The sequence below is a fragment of the Lontra canadensis genome, unplaced genomic scaffold, assembly GCF_010015895.1.
Source record: "Lontra canadensis isolate GAN:19392208 unplaced genomic scaffold, GSC_riverotter_1.0 scaffold98, whole genome shotgun sequence".
In the NCBI taxonomy this organism is placed as follows: Eukaryota; Metazoa; Chordata; class Mammalia; order Carnivora; family Mustelidae; genus Lontra; species Lontra canadensis.
This window is the reverse complement of record NW_022631092.1, coordinates 496,960-514,111: the sequence shown is the minus strand read 5'-3', so window position 1 is coordinate 514,111 and position 17,152 is coordinate 496,960. Positions and strand designations below refer to the sequence as shown.

General features: G+C 40.0%; 1 protein-coding gene and 1 non-coding gene across 6 annotated transcripts in view; both read right to left on the bottom strand.

The window, feature by feature from the left end:
• The window catches only part of ATG2B (autophagy related 2B), a 95,925-nt gene that overhangs the window by 41,380 nt on the left and 37,393 nt on the right, over window positions 1-17,152 (bottom strand). For all 5 annotated transcript variants that reach the window (XM_032837475.1, XM_032837476.1, XM_032837473.1 and 2 more), the window contains 4 exons: window positions 15,424-15,697; window positions 13,564-13,666; window positions 11,587-11,779; window positions 11,197-11,339 (listed from right to left, as the gene is read on the bottom strand). In XM_032837475.1, coding sequence (XP_032693366.1) covers window positions 11,197-11,339; window positions 11,587-11,779; window positions 13,564-13,666; window positions 15,424-15,697 — 713 coding nt within the window. The remainder of the gene's footprint in view (window positions 1-11,196; window positions 11,340-11,586; window positions 11,780-13,563; window positions 13,667-15,423; window positions 15,698-17,152) is intronic.
• Window positions 15,052-15,215, bottom strand: LOC116855110. The gene has a single exon (XR_004380284.1). It is a non-coding gene; the product is annotated as a U1 spliceosomal RNA (small nuclear RNA).

Sequence of the window (17,152 nt, the reverse complement as noted above, 5' to 3'; positions counted from 1 at the left end):
CCCCCCCCCCTCACGATTTGGGATCTCTTCTGATTTGGCTAAAGCATATTTTCCTGGGGTTGTTGCCACCCTTTTAGTATTTTACTTACTCCTTCATATACTCTTATCTGGACAAAATGACAAGGCGGAAAAATTCACCACAAAAAAAAGAACAAGAGGCAGTACCAAAGGCTAAGGACCTAATCAATACAGACATTGGTAATATGTCAGATCTAGAGTTCAGAATGACGATTCTCAAGGTTCTAGCTGGGCTCGAAAAAGGCATGGAAGATATTAGAGAAACCCTCTCGGGAGATATAAAAGCCCTTTCTGGAGAAATAAAAGAACTAAAATCTAATCAAGTTGAAATAAAAAAAGCTATTAATGAGGTGCAATCAAAAATGGAGGCTCTCACTGCTAGGATAAATGAGGCAGAAGAAAGAATTAGCGATATAGAAGACCAAATGACAGAGAATAAGGAAGCTGAACAAAAGAGGGACAAACAACTACTGGACCACGAGGGCAGAATTCGAGAGATAAGTGACACCATAAGACGAAACAACATTAGAATAATTGGGATTCCAGAAGAAGAAGAAAGAGAGAGGGGAGCAGAAGGTATATTGGAGAGAATTATTGGAGAGAATTTCCCCAATATGGCAAAGGGAACAAGCATCAAAATCCAGGAGGTTCAGAGAACCCCACTCAAAATCAATAAGAATAGGTCCACACCCCGTCACCTAATAGTCAAATTTACAAGTCTTAGTGACAAAGAGAAAATCCTGAAAGCAGCCCGGGAGAAGAAGTCTGTAACATACAATGGTAAAAATATTAGATTGGCAGCAGACTTATCCACAGAGACCTGGCAGGCCAGAAAGAGCTGGCATGATATATTCAGAGTACTAAACGAGAAAAACATGCAGCCAAGAATACTATATCCAGCTAGGCTATCATTGAAAATAGAAGGAGAGATTAAAAGCTTCCAGGACAAACAAAAACTGAAAGAATTTGCAAACACCAAGCCAGCTCTACAGGAAATATTGAAAGGGGTCCTCTAAGCAAAGAGAGAACCTAAAAGTAGTAGATCAGAAAGGAACAGAAACAATATACAATAGCAGTCACCTTACAGGCAATACAATGGCACTAAATTCATATCTCTCAATAGTTACCCTGAATGTTAATGGGCTAAATGCCCCAATCAAAAGACACAGGGTATCAGAATGGATAAAAAAACAAAACCCATCTATATGTTGCCTACAAGAAACTCATTTTAAACCCGAAGACACTTTCAGATTTAAAGTGAGGGGGTGGAAAAGAATTTACCATGCTAATGGACATCAGAAGAAAGCAGGAGTGGCAATCCTTATATCAGATCACTTAGATTTTAAACCAAAGACTATAATAAGAGATGAAGACGGACACTATATCATACTCAAAGGATCTGTCCAACAAGAAGATCTAACAATTGTAAATATCTACGCCCCTAACGTGGGAGCAGCCAACTATATAAACCAATTAATAACAAAATCAAAGAAACACATCGACAATCATACAATAATAGTAGGGGACTTTAACACTCCCCTCACTGAAATGGACAGATCATCCAAGCAAAAGATCAACAAGGAAATAAAGGCCTTAAATGACACATTGGACCAGATGGACATCACAGATATATTTAGAACATTTCATCCCAAAGCATCAGAATACACATTCTTCTCTAGTGCACATGGAACATTCTCCAGAATAGATCACATCCTCGGTCCTAAATCAGGTCTCAACCAGTATCAAAAGATTGGGATCATTCCCTGCATATTTTCAGACCACAATGCTCTGAAGCTAGAACTCAATCACAAGAGGAAATTTGGAAAGAACCCAAATACATGGAGACTAAACAGCATCCTTCTAAAGAATGAATGGGTCAACCAGGAAATTAAAGAAGAATTGAAAAAATTCATGGAAACAAATGATAATGAAAACACAATGGTTCAAAATCTGTGGGACACAACAAAGGTAGTCCTGAGAGGAAAATATATAGCGATAGAAGCCTTCCTCAAGAAACAAGAAAGGTCTCAGGTACACAACCTAACCCTACACCTAAAGGAGCTGGAGAAAGAACAAGAAAGAAACCCTAAACCCAGCAGGAGAAGAGAAATCATAAAGATCAGAGCAGAAATCAATGAAATAGAAACCAAAAAAACAATAGAACAAATCAACGAAACTAGGAGCTGGTTCTTTGAAAGAATTAATAAGATTGATAAGCCTCTGGCCAGACTTATCAAAAAGAGAAGAGAAAGGACCCAAATAAATAAAATCATGAATGAAAGAGGAGAGATCACAACTAACACCAAAGAAATACAGACAATTATAAGAACATATTATGAGCAACTCTATGCCAACAAATTTGACAATCTGGAAGAAATGGATGCATTCCTAGAGACATATAAACTACCACAACTGAACCTGGAAGAAATAGAAAGCCTGAACAGACCCATAACCAGTAAGGAGATTGAAACAGTCATCAAAAATCTCCAAACAAACAAAAGCCCAGGGCCAGACGGCTTCCCGGGGGAAGTCTACCAAACATTTAAAGAAGAACTAATTCCTATTCTCCTGAGACTGTTCCAAAAAATAGAAATGGAAGGAAAACTTCCAAACTCATTTTATGAGGCCAGCCTCACCTTGATCCCCAAACCAGACAAGGATCCCATCAAAAAAGAGAACTACAGACCAATATCCTTGATGAACACAGATGCAAAAATTCTCACCAAAATACTAGCCAATAGGATTCAACAGTACATTAAAAGGATTATTCACCACGACCAAGTGGGATTTATTCCAGGGCTGCAAGGTTGGTTCAACATCCGCAAATCAATCCATGTGATACAACACATTAATAAAAGAAAAAACAGGAACCATATGATACTCTCCATAGATGCTGAAAAAGCATTTGACAAAGTACAGCATCCCTTCCTGATCAAAACTCTTCAAAGTGTAGGGATAGAGGGCACATACCTCAATATTATCAAAGCCATCTATGAAAAACCCATCGCAAATATCATTCTCAATGGAGAAAAACTGAAAGCTTTTCCGCTAAGGTCAGGAACACGGCAGGGATGTCCGTTATCACCACTGCTATTCAACATAGTACTAGAAGTCCTAGCCTCAGCAATCAGACAACAAAAAGAAATTAAAGGCATCCAAATCGGCAAAGAAGAAGTCAAACTATCACTCTTCGCAGATGATATGATACTATATGTGGAAAACCCAAAAGACTCCACTCCAAAACTGCTAGAACTTGTACAGGAATTCAGTAAAGTGTCAGGATATAAAATCAATGCACAGAAATCAGTCGCATTTCTCTACACCAACAACAAGACAGAAGAAAGAGAAATTAAGGAGTCAATTCCATTTACACTCGCACCCAAAACTGTAAGATACCTAGGAATAAACCTAACTAAAGAGGCTAAGAATCTATACTCAGAAAACATAAAGTACTCATGAAAGAAATTGAGGAAGACACAAAGAAATGGAAAAATGTTCCATGCTCCTGGATTGGAAGAATAAATATTGTGAAAATGTCTATGCTACCTAAAGCAATCTACACATTTAATGCAATTCCTATCAAAGTACCATCCATTTTTTTTCAAAGAAATGGAACAAATAATCCTAAAATTTATATGGAACCAGAAAAGACCGCGAATAGCCAAAGGAATATTGAAAAAGAAAGCCAGAGTTGGTGGCATCACAATTCCGGACTTCAAGCTCTATTACAAAGCTGTCATCATCAAGACAGCATGGTACTGGCACAAAAACAGACACATAGATCAATGGAACAGAATAGAGAGCCCAGAAATAGACCCTCAACTCTATGGTTAACTAATCTTTGACAAAGCAGGAAAGAATGTCCAATGGAAAAAAGACAGCCTCTTCAATAAATGGTGTTGGGAAAATTGGACAGCCACATGCAGAAAAATGAAATTGGATCATTTCCTTACACCACACACGAAAATAGACTCAAAATGGATGAAGGACCTCAATGTGAGAAAGGAATCCATCAACATCCTTGAGGAGAACACAGGCAGCAACCTCTTCGACCTCAGCCGCAGCAACATCTTCCTAGGAACATCGCCAAAGGCAAGGGAAGCAAGGGCAAAAATGAACTATTGGGATTTTATCAAGATCAAAAGCTTTTGCACAGCAAAGGAAACAGTTAACAAAACCAAAAGACAACTGACAGAATGGGAGAAGATATTTGCAAACGACATATCAGATAAAGGGCTAGTGTCCAGAATCTATAAAGAACTTAGCAAACTCAACACCCAAAGAACAAATAATCCCATCAAGAAATGGGCAGAAGACATGAACAGACATTTCTGCAAAGAAGACATCCAGATGGCCAACAGACACATGAAAAAGTGCTCCATATCACTCGGCATCAGGGAAATACAAATCAAAACCACAATGAGATACCACCTCACACCAGTCAGAATGGCTAAAATTAACAAGTCCGGAAATGACAGATGCTGGCGAGGATGCGGAGAGAGGGGAACCCTCCTACATTGTTGGTGGGAATGCAAGCTGGTGCAACCACTCTGGAAAACAGCATGGAGGTTCCTCAAAATGTTGAAAATAGAACTACCCTATGACCCAGCAATTGCACTGCTGGGTATTTACCCTAATGATACAAACGTAGTGATCCGAAGGGGCACGTGCACCCGAATGTTTATAGCAGCAATGTCTACAATAGCCAAACTATGGAAAGAACCTAGATGTCCATCAACAGACGAATGGATAAAGAAGATGTGGCATATATACACAATGGAATACTATGCAGCCATCAAAAGAAATGAAATCTTGCCATTTACAACAACATGGATGGAACTAGAGGGTATCATGCTTAGCGAAATAAGTCAATCGGAGAAAGACAACTATCATATGATCTCCCTGATATGAGGGAGAGGAGATGCAACATGGGGGGTTAATGTGGTAGGAGAAGAGTAAATGAAACAAGTTGGGATTGGGAGGGAGACAAACCATAAGTGACTCTTAATCTCACAAAACAAACTGAGGGTTGCTGGGCAGAGGGGGGTTGGGGGGGGGTTATGGACATTGGGTAGGGTATGTGCTATGGTGAGTGCTGTGAAGTTTGTAAACGTGGAGATTCACAGACCTGTACCCCTGGGGGAAAAATATATATATATATATATGTTTATAAAAAATAAAATTATTAAAAAAAAAAAAAAAAAAAAAGAAGTCACATGAATGGGGGTGCCTGGGTGGCTCAGTGGGTTAAGCCTCTGCCTTCGGCCCATGTCGTGATCTCAGGGTCCTGGGATGGAGCCCCGCATTGGGCTCTCTGCTTGGCGGGGAGCCTGCTTCCCCATCTCTGCCTGCCTCTCTGCCTACTTGTGACCTCTTCCCCCACCCACCCACCCCCAACAAATAAGTAAATAAATAAATAATTTAAAAAGTTAAAAAAAAAAAAAGAAGTCACATGAACAATAATTTTTCTAAATGGGAAATAGAAATTAGATCCTACAAAGTAGGTTTTTTTTTTGTTTGTTTTTTTTTTTTTTTTTTTTTTTTTTTTAAAGCATTATGGCCTTTCAATGCAAGTTACTGATGCGGCTCTACTGAGGGCAGTAAGAAAAGAATCTGTACAATTAGGTACAATTAGCTATCTGCCTGCTTTTACCTATGCTGTGTGCACCAAATTACATACACCTAAATGCACTTTACAGGAGGAAGTTAATTTAAAAACATTAAAAGAACAGAGGAAAGGCTGTTCACACTGGAGAGCAACTCTATAAACAGTAACAGCACGCTGTCTCATCAGCTGCCCTGTCCCCCCCAACCCCCGAACCTGCCCCCACCCCACCCACCCCCACCCCAGCCCCGCCAATCCCATGGGGCAGCAGGAAGAAATCATTACTCTCACTTCACACTTGGAGAAACTGCCTCCTAAAGGTTAAGTGCCTTACCCAAGGTCACACAGCTAATTTGTGGGAGGACCAGGGCCACAGCCCAGATCCTGTCCAGCTCCCAATCCCAATTCAGCTCTCCTCATTACTCACTGTTCCTAGGGATAACTCCTTTCTCTCTCTCTCTCTCCCACAGAAAGCACCACTTCCCTGGGAAGTGGGCATGGACTAAGAATGCATCCAAAATAGGAACAAAGACAGGAAACCCTCTACTTGCTGCACAGCCAAGTCAATCCTGGTGGTTAATGGGTGATATACATCAAGCTAGACTACTAGCACATCCTACTTTTTCAAAGAATTATCTGTCACTACTCAGATGCCCTCCTGCTCCTATCCCCCCAACTCCCATTATCACCCCTGCTCTAACATTTCTATTAATACTCAGACTTCACAATGTCCTCTCTGAAGCCTGCTGTTAAGATCTGGACCCACAGTGAATCCTTCACATACATAACTCAATCATGGAGCCTGTAACAGTATTTTCTTGCTTCCCCTTCCAAGACTGTAGCCTCTCAGAGAAAGGGCCTTAGGTCTTGGTCATCTTTATATGTGCCTAGCACAGTGGCTGTCACGCAGCAGGCATTGAGGGTTTACAGCTGAGAGGACCATGGATGACTCGCATGGCAGGACTGCCAAAGGCACAGCCTCATGGTAAAAGCCTAGTGTGAATACCAATCAAGGTGCCAAGCGATGACATAGGCCTGGCCCTTCCTGTGAGAAGCCACTTGTCTAGGAACTTCCTGGGCCAATTCCTAAGCTTAGAAAGTATAAACCAGGACTGAGTACCGTGACTCTCAGTAGGCTGAAATCCCCACCCCAAAAGCTCTCCATCTGGAACCATCTGTAGGTGAAGAACACCAGGGATACAGGGCAGAAATAGGTCTCACCTCAGATACAACATAGATAGCTATGCCCCAGACTGTGTGGGACTCACTGACTCACTGCTTCTCAGGTACATTGCTCATAGGACAAAGAAACAAGAGTCTAAACCGGATCTTACTCTAAACCCCTTTGCAAATAATGAAGATATAAAATGAATTTTCTCAGAAAATGCCCTTCCCTAAGTTTATTCCTTAAACCATTCTCTTATCTTCATAGGTTAGAGAAACCATGACTTTATGGTAAAACCTGGAGTTCTTAAATGTAAGCGTTATATGATTTTGCGTCTTCCTTATTTACATTTTGGTCTAAACACAGTCTTCATATTAATACCGTAAAACACTGGATGATGTTTCCAACACCAGAAAGAAAGCACTCAAGATATTTGAGGACAAAGGAACCCTTAGGCAGCTCAGTCAGTTAAGCATCTGACTCTTGATTTTGGCTCAGGTCATAATTTCAGGGTTATGGAACTGAGCCCTAGGTCAGGTTCCTCACTCAGCAGGTAGTCTGCCTGGGATTCTCTCACTCTTATCTCTCAAATAGAAGTTTTTTAAAAAGGATATTTAAGGACACATCACCATGATTCTGTGGCTATGAGCCTGAAACGTAACAGACAAAAAATATCTGATTTAACAAAGCTAGTGAAAAGTCTTTTATATGCTACTCTAAAGGACTTTAATAGAAAAAATCCTCCTGTTCCAGGAGACTATCTAAAAAGAGGCACATGGGTGGCTCAGTCGGTTAAACGGCTACCTTTAGCTCAGGTCATGGTCTCAAGGTTCTGGGATTGAGCCCCACATTGGGCTCCCTGCTTAGCAGAGAGCCTGCTTCTCCTTCTCCCTGCCGCTCTGCTTACTTGTGCTCTCTAGCTCTCTGTCATATAAATAAATAAAATATTAATTAAATAAGTAAATAAATAAAAATAAAAAGAGCCCACTGACCACAGCACTAGAGGACTAAACCAAGATCCTAAAATGTATAAAGTTAAGGCAGAGTTGGTTATATCTCTTCCTCAGAAAGTCTTTTTTAGTGTATGAAATAAAAGCTAAAAATAAATTTTAAAAATTACATAGATAGGGGCACCTGGGTGGCTCAGTGGGTTAAGCCTCTGTTTTCGGCTCAGGTCATGATCTCAGGGTCCTGGGATTGAGCCCCGCATCGGGCTCTCTGCTCAGCGGGGAGCCTGCTTCCCCTCTCTCTCTCTGCCTGCCTCTCTGCCTACTTGTGATCTCTCTCTCTGTCAAATCAATAAATAAAATCTTAAAAAAAAATTTGTTAAAAAATTACATAGATAAAAGGGCAATATCTAGCAAACATTTAGCAAAACTCAACTGGGGCGTGAGGATTAGATAATACAGATTACTAGTCATAATTCAGCCATCAAAATGAGAAAATTATGTATAAGAATATCCTTGTCCTTGGGAAATACACACTTGAGTGCTCAGGGAGGGGCATCGGGTCATCAGCTTACTCTCAGATGGTTTGGCAGTGGGGCAGGGAGCTCTTTGTTCTATACTTGCAACTTTCCTGTAATTTTGAGAATATATGAAAACTTTGAAACACTATTAACTCAAAAAAAAATAAAATATTAATTCAAAATAAAAATAGACCTATTCAAAACCAAATGAGGAACAAAGAATTCACACCCTGAAGAACTTAGACATGCGATTTATATGCCGCACAGGGGGAGGGAGTACTTCAACATTTATGTAACTGTAGGTACTTAAGAGCCAGAGAAGTGAGCAGAGTAAGGCAGAAATGAAACACTCTTCAACAGCCACTACTCAGGGCGCCTGGGGGGCTCAGTGGGTTAAGCCTCCGCCTTCGGCTCAGGTCATGATCTCAGGGTCCTGGGATCGAGCCCCGCAACGGGCTCTCTGCTCAGCGGGGAGCCTGCTTCCCCCGCGCTTTCTACCTGCCTCTCTGCCTCCTTGTGATCTACCTCTGTCAAATAAATAAAATCTTCAAAAAAAACCAACCCACTATTTAACCAACTCTGCAGAAGAACAGATAACTCGCTCGTTACCAGATTTGAGCGATCAAGTCCCCCTGCCCCCCGCTGCCGTACTGACGGGCATCCCCCTTATGCTACCCGCTGGCTCCTCGGGATGAGGCTCCAGCACACCAAAGAAGTCTGCTCCTGCCGGGTGAGCTCCATGTTCTGCATATTCACTAACTGCCACCTGTGTCTGGACTCAAATGTGCTCATCTCACCTGTATGTATTGTTGTTAGCATAATACTGAGTTAAAGTATACCTAACAGATGGCTTAAATATATAGACTGAGGTGGAAAAAAATCTTAAAAACCGAGAAGGATTTTACACTCAGATTCCTTTGAAACTATTCAGTAACTGCAAACTGTAGACAAAACCATGTATTATGTAAAACTTCCACATGTGGCTCATATTAAAAGGAAGAAAAGAAAGGCCTTGTCTTGCAACTTAAACAGAAATTATAAATGAACATATTTGTAAACTGAATGTTTAAGGTGCATGTTTCTGTTCTGATGTCCCAAATTTAACCAACAGCCACCTGCTCAAGCAAATGCAAAAAGAGAAAGAAACCAATTAAGCTCTTCTGACCTCTAGGTTAGATCCTGAACTAGTCGTTTCATTTTGCTCAGTCTTAGCCTTGCACATTTGTCAACTCTTGGTAGATATTCCTAACTATAAGAGAAGAACGGTCTAGGGGGTCAGTAGTTTCCAAACTTTAGATCATGTGTAACAGCTAAAAACAAAAACAAAAACAGTAAAAGCCTCTGATACAAATTTATAAATCATAGACTTCTACTTATACACATATGTATAATATAAAACAAATATAAAAAAGAATTTTTAAAGACTGTAGGGGTGCCTGGGTGGCACAATAAAGCCGCCGACTCTTGGTTTTGGCTCAGATTGTGATCTCAGGGTCGTAAGATCAAGGCCTGCCATGTCGGGCTCCGCACTCAGCACGGTGTCTGCTTGAGATTCTTTCTCTCTCTCGCACTTTTACACATGCTAAGATATATCATTAAAAAAAACAAAGTTTTTTTTTAAAGTTAAACAGAAGAACTAGCATTTTCTTCCTACATCTCATATGGACCATCCTGTGAATCTCATCATCAAGACAACTAAAAGCAGATCTTTCTAGAACTTAATTTTCTGATTCTAAGACCAATAATCCTGGTCACTAACAAGCAATAAGGAGATCCAGAGCTTATTATTAACAGTTAAGGAATAAAGGGCCAGAGATATCTGATATCAAGAAAATGTATAGCAGAAACAGTACAGCTTCTAAAGACTAATAGAAATGAGAAGCATGTCTCACACAGGAGAAGCTAGTGATGACTGACACTAAGAACATCTTTTTTCTAGAAAAGCACATGACCATCTTTCAGGTACGCTATAGAAGTGATTCCTTCAGTGGATGGGAAGGACGACTGTAACAGAGGACTACTGAGTGCTTACTGTTTGTCAGGCGCTGTTCTCCAAACTTCTCAAGTGCCGTATCATCTAATGCTCCGAACAACCCTCTGAGACAGGTTTAAGTATCATCTACATTTTACACATGAGGAAACTAAGCTCAGGTCAGGTCAGCTGTGAAGGAATTCAGAGTCTAGGCTCTTTTAACTCTAGAATGCTATTTATTTCAACATATTTGCTTTGTATATATTTTTATGGATATTTGCAATCAATTTAAATTGCGATATACAACTTGACAAGCCTGAGTTTTAGAATTCTAAGAAGATGCTTTTTGAAACTCTGAAAAAAGGATGTTCCTTGTAACAAAGACTGTAGGATTCTGATTTTACCCTGGCACCTGCTGGCCCTCCATAAAGGGGTCTCCAAACTCTTTTCATGTCACTGCACACATAGAAGACATTTGCCCAGAACTCTGTGATAAGGTGATGGACAGCAAATAGCCAACATAGGTGGAAGGAATAAACATCACGTAGAAGTAACCTACTTACTAGACACACTGGTTAGGAAACTCTGCTATTACAACAGCCCACCGCAACAGTTACCAGTTTTGTAATCAACACCGTACAAAGTACCCAGAGATGATATATAATATTTAAGCAAGGAAAGAAAAGGGGAACATGGGGAAATAGGGAGGCAGTTAGGCAGAAAAGTCCAATCCCAAAGACTCAACTCAATGTACCGAAAACTGGGGTGCCTGGGTGGCTCAGCGGGTTAAGCCTCTGCCTTTGGCTCAGGTCATGATCTCGGGGTCCTGGGATCCAGCCCCACGTCAGGCTCTCTGCTCAGCAGGGAACCTGCTTCCCCCTCTCTCTGCCTGCTTACTTGTAATCTCTCTCTCTGTCAAATAAATAAGTAAAATCTTAAAAAAAAAAAATAAATGTGTTGAAACTCACCTATTATAAAGCTTCTCATAAAAGCGTTTATTAGGTAGTGTTATATGAACGTTGGGTAATGTAAGTTCCAGCACGTAGTGAGAATTGCTGATTGCTTTATCCTGAAACTCTGTCATTTCCACAGGGTCTCCTGGCATCACCATCTAAAATATAAGAGTTCAGTGCAAAAAAAGCATCAAATAACCATTTCATGTTTAAAGTAATAGTAGCATCTTCTTGCCTAAACAGATAAACAAGCATGTAACTTTAAACCAGGGAAGAAAAAAAATATTATTCAGTCTTAGAGTTAAGAGCCTAGCACAGTATACCAAGTGCTTCTTCAAAAACAAAGAATGAAAAGGACTGCTGTATGGTAAAGGACAACCCCTTCGTTGCTCACTCGTATTTTACCTGCTCATTTTCAAACATGACTCTCCGCGACGAGAAGGGAGATGGGGCTGGTCTTCGCAGATCACAAACATCCTTCAGGGAATGAGCACCTCCCTCCTCCTCCTCCTGATAGCGGCCGTCACTCTCTTCTTCCTCAGCTGCTATTCTCTCCAAAATGGAATGCACAGCTGGTGGGTTTAATTTCAGTACAATTCTGACAGCAGAGACAATTTAAGAAGTCAAGGTCTCAGTGTGAACAGCAAGGCTTTAACTTTTCTGCACTGATACAAAGACCACTGATGATAGGACTCAGCTTCTCTACAAAGCCTATGTGTCATGTAACCACTTCCGAGTGTGCTGTAAACTTCAAAATGTAGAACGGATGAAAAATAAAAGAAGGGCATTAATATTTCATACTTAGCTAACTGAAAATCTGACCTTGTGAGGACAGTTATATTTCAATTTCACTAACAGCTGGCAAATTTGACCTAAGAATTCTATCTATTTTCCTGAAACCAAATGCTTCTGGGGTCTGTTCTGCTATGACAGAGTATTACACATCTAAGAGAACTTCTGCCATAGAAATTGTTCATATGGAAAAAGAGACTGATAAAAGAACAACTTAGAACTGCAAACAATAAAGTACCATTTTCCTTCAGGAATTTCAGTAACAAAAGGCTTGCCTTGTACTGAAGACACAAACCTGAAGTAAAGAAGCAGACACCCTGGGCCCCTGCTTTCCTACTCCCTGCACATCACTAGCAAAGGCTTTGCCGTTTCCTTCCCAACACTATAGACAGGACGCCTGGTGCCTTCAAAGCAAACCACTGTGGGGCATCTATAGTGGGTTTTTCCCCCAAGTAAGTGGTGCCAGTTGGCTCCCCTTATGAACAATCATAACTGTTTCCTAATTTATAGATATCCCAATGTAAACTGTGCTCCAAGTTAATCGAAGTAAACCCATTTCTTATGATGAACACTCAGGCGCTGAACTGCTCATTATCAGCCATGTCCTGATCACACCTCTCCCAGGAGCCTGCTAGGTCTGACCCACAGGGACAGGTAGGAAAAAGGCTGACACAAAAAAAGATTAATTCTCAGGTATTAAATATTTAGTTTTCAATATAATAAAAGTCATTATTTAGTAAACTAAGTCCTTTTAAATATATCCAAGCCCACTATCAGGCTATTAAGAGTCTTGCTATAATATATAATATATAATGAGTAATTAACAAATGTTAATAATTAATGATCTCTAACAAATATAAATATTACTTTATTAATTCTCCTAAGAAATCCGAAGCAGTGATTCTTGACATCCGCCTGCACGCTGGAATCACCTGGTGTAATTTTTAGACTACCCTGATACCCAGGCTCTACCCCGAAATCTCAGGGTAGGGCCCATGATTTGAACAAGTGCCCCAAAGCAATCACGTACTATAAAATTCACTTGACAACTAACCAAATGATGCATATAACTCTTCTACTGTAGCTCTGAACTACTTCTTTTAAATGGTTAATGATTCTTTTGTCCCTCTAATTAAATGGGGTGACTTGAGACCAGGGAACACACTTTGTTCCTTCATCTCTCACAGTACTGACAGACACCTTTCATAGAGTAGTACCCTCACTGGATTTGTCAACTTAATTTGTCCAACTTTCTCTGTGTTATCTCATCAGGGCTAAGTATTAGTTTAAATTGAGCACCAAAACGTCGATTGAATGTACTACAGCAGGGGCACCTGGGTGGTACAATCGGTTAAGCAACCAACTCTTGGTTTCAGTTCAGGTCACGATCTCAGGGTCCTGAGATCAAGCCCTGTGTAGGGCTCTCGTGTGGTACGTGCAGTCTGCTTCAGATTCTCTCTCTTCCTTGCCCTCTGCCGCTCCCCCTACACACATGTTCTCAAAATAAATCTTTTAAAAAAAAAAAAGTACCACAGCATTTTTGAAAGGATAATCTCATTAAATGTCTATCATATCCACCTGCTTACTCACCGTGGCCAGTCAAAGTCATCTGATGATGCTGTATCTCCATCTACTCCACTAGACACATGGAAAAACTTAACAGACGGTTCTCCTTTATCTTCCTGGAATGACCCTAGTAAAACAAGACTGATTAACTACAGTGCATTTCTTCTCAAGTGCTTAAAGATAGATTCCTCCTAACATAAGCAAAGATCTTCTGAATCAGGGACACAGGGCAACATTAAGTTGCACAGGAAAGGACACAGGGCAACATTAGGTTGCACAGTACTTATTCTTTTGTTCCTATTTCATGGGTACATGTGGGGAGACAGAAGGAGCAGATAAAGATAGGTCTTCTGTTCAAACTCCAATTCTTAGGTACCAAGTTTAATGTGTCGGGTACATAATCATGACACACTAAATACAGCAGTTGCCACATACTGCCACTGAATGGTTATTCTACATCAAAGTTTATGCAATTATAGGAACATAGAGATAATAACTATATTTTTTAAATGTCTTGTACCAAGCACTGGAAGAATTACTTCCACTCACAATAACCCTATGCATGCTTGTCCGTCCATTTTACAAAGAATGACTTTCCTCTAGAATAATGTTTCTTCCCACTGTAGATAGGAGAAGACCAGACAACTCCTAAAGGCCCTTTCATGAAGTCATCATCATCAAGTCAATTATAAATATCTCTAAAGATGCGTAAAACTCAGAACAAGGGAAAAAATACTTCGCAGCCTATCCCCTGAGATGGAGAAGCAGGATATGGTGGCAGGGGAACATGCAGTTAGAAGGGTGTAATGGCAGAGGCAAGCTGATTTGGAATCACAGAATGAAATGTCAGAATATTCCAGAGTTCCACATAGACCTGGTTTACCCTAAGTCAATATATATTCTGTCAGATAATAAAAGTAAATACAGAAAAGCTGTCAACAGGCTTTACAAAGAAAAGTCACCAGAGATTAGTATGATGATTGAAACCTCAAGTGTGAGACTTCAGTTTGAATCTTGATTCTGCCATTTACTACCACGTGGTCTTGGAAGGTACCTCTTCTTAAGTCTATGGATTCCTCACTTAATAAAGGATAAAAATAATTGGAAATAATAAGCCTAACATAACCATGATGATGAAAGGAAACCAGTAACACATGAAATGCTTGGTAAAGTACTTAACACAGGGTGGCACTCAAGAAATTCTGGTTACTTTCAGCCCTCCAACAAGTAAGGAGTCAGGTGGCTATAAAAATGTAAGCTAAAGGGGCATCTAGGTGGCTCAGTCAGTGAAGTGTCTGCTTTTGGCTTGGGTCATGATCTCAGGGTCCTGGGATGGAGCCCTGTGTCAGGGTCCCTGCTCAGCGGAAAGCCTGCTTCTCCCTCTCCCTCTAGCCTGCCCCTATTCGTGTTCCCCCGACCCCAAATCAAATGTTTCAAAAAAAAAAAAAAAAAAAAAAAGTAAGCTAAAGCACTATACTCCCCTGTAGAAATTTTTTTTTTTTTTTTTTTTTTTAGGGGAAAGCGTGAACGCAATCCCCTACTACCACAAATCATGCAGTCAAGTTTCCCACATTTGGGAAAATCGCAGGGGTCAGCACATCCGGAGTGCAATGGACAAGCCTCACCCTGGGAAAACCACCTTTGTGATCATGGTATCTCCCCTGCCACGTAATTTCTGAAAGTAAGTATTTTAATAAAGTAAATAATCATGCTTAGTAATTTTCAAAAAAATTAATTCTCTCACATATTGGTATACAATACTGGAAAAGAGTCATTACTCTTGCTTTTTAATGGTGTCTATATTGGGGGCGACCATAGAATTTTTCATGTTTCCTTGAGTAGTAGTTGTTTGTTTCTGCTCTGGCGCTGCCCATCCAATCTTACCAACTAGTTCTCTAAAGGTAAGTTCCAATTTAATCTGTTCCGGGGTTGATCCTCCTATAAATTCAGTCTTAAATTCTAGATCTGTGAATGCTAAATGAAGGATCTCCTTCTGAAGTGACTTCTTAAACCACGGCCCTCTTTCTTGATCTGACCGAAGATCAGGTATTGGGAAGCGAACGGAAAGGTTTAACGCCGGTGTGGCAACTTGTACTGATATCCGACAATTTGCAGGATTATGTGAATCATCCAGAAATACTTCAGTAAAAGCCTTGTGCTAAAACACAAAATATCAAAAATATGCCAAAACATCAAGTTAGATAAACATAAATGACATGGATATTCAATATTACAATATACATAATCATATCTATTCCTCATTCAGTATAATGCATTAAAATACAACTCAAATTAACTACTACCACATTAATTTAGTGTAATGAAATTTTATAATGCAATAGTTATTGATAAAACTTCAAATAACTGGCGGAAGTTAAACCAAGTAAGTCAAAATCAATCAAAATAAAAACAAAGTGAAGACACAGGCGCTATAGATATGCACATTTTACTATGACTAAAAAAACAACAGTGTGTAAATTAGGTTACAATAAATCCAATACAGTTAAAAATCAATTCAACTTTCAATTTGAAGGCTTTATCTACTAAATGCTACTTTAATGACTTGATGGGAAATAAGACAGATTATGCCAAATATCAGGGCCCATCCCCAACTTAACTTTAGATTTCCAGGACTAAGCCTAGAGCCTGGCACAGCCCAAGTTTTAAATATTCACCAAGTGACTCACTCTGCTCCCATCCAACCCAAGGGTATGAGCCCATCAAACAACCCTTAGAAACCAAGATACATATGCACCCTCTACTCAAAGCCATGTTACAACAAAAGGGTCAAAGAACATGCCCTTCAAATAGAATCTATTTCTGTTTTGGGGGAGTTTGTTTTGTTTTTCTAAAATGTACTGAAGCTTAGAAAGCTTTAGCCCAGAGTACACTACAGTACACGCTTTCATGAATCAGGGTCTAACCTCCTGGATCAGGGAGTTCCTTTCTTACCCTGGACGGGGAGTTTTAGCACGCCTGTTCTTTCTCTCCCCTCTTGGACTCTGTAATACCAACCCCCACTCTTGAGCAAAAATAACCCAAGAGACTAACCCTCATCCCCGTACACGTACGGCTAACAGTGAGTATGCACGCTAGCCCCGCAGAACTTGAAATATAAGTAATTGATGACAACAAAAAATAAAGAATGTTGATTTAATGTGAATACCTACCACTAATTAAGGGGGAAACAGTAAGTAGAAAAATAGCTCTTCTATTTTCTTTTAACCAAAGTTCTGTCTGTTCCTGGTCTAAGAACCCCCCCGCCCAATTCCAGCCCAAAATTCCTAACAGATGTCTTGCAAATCTGCCCTGAACTGCTTAGAAGAGACACCATGCAGCAGACAGATCTAAATGGGATGCTTGATAACACAACGGTATACATTATGTTCCCACTTTCAAAAGGGTACCTTACAATAGATGGGCTACATTTTATAGGCAGGTAGTTGACTGAATGTCTGAATAAATTTTGTGCAGACATTATTATCATAATTTATAAAATTCAGATATACACAGAGAGGGAAAGGAAATCTAATTCTACACTCTAACATAATCATTGCTATGAACTGGTATATTTCTATCCATTCTTTCACTCTACCTCAGTTTTTTTTTTTTT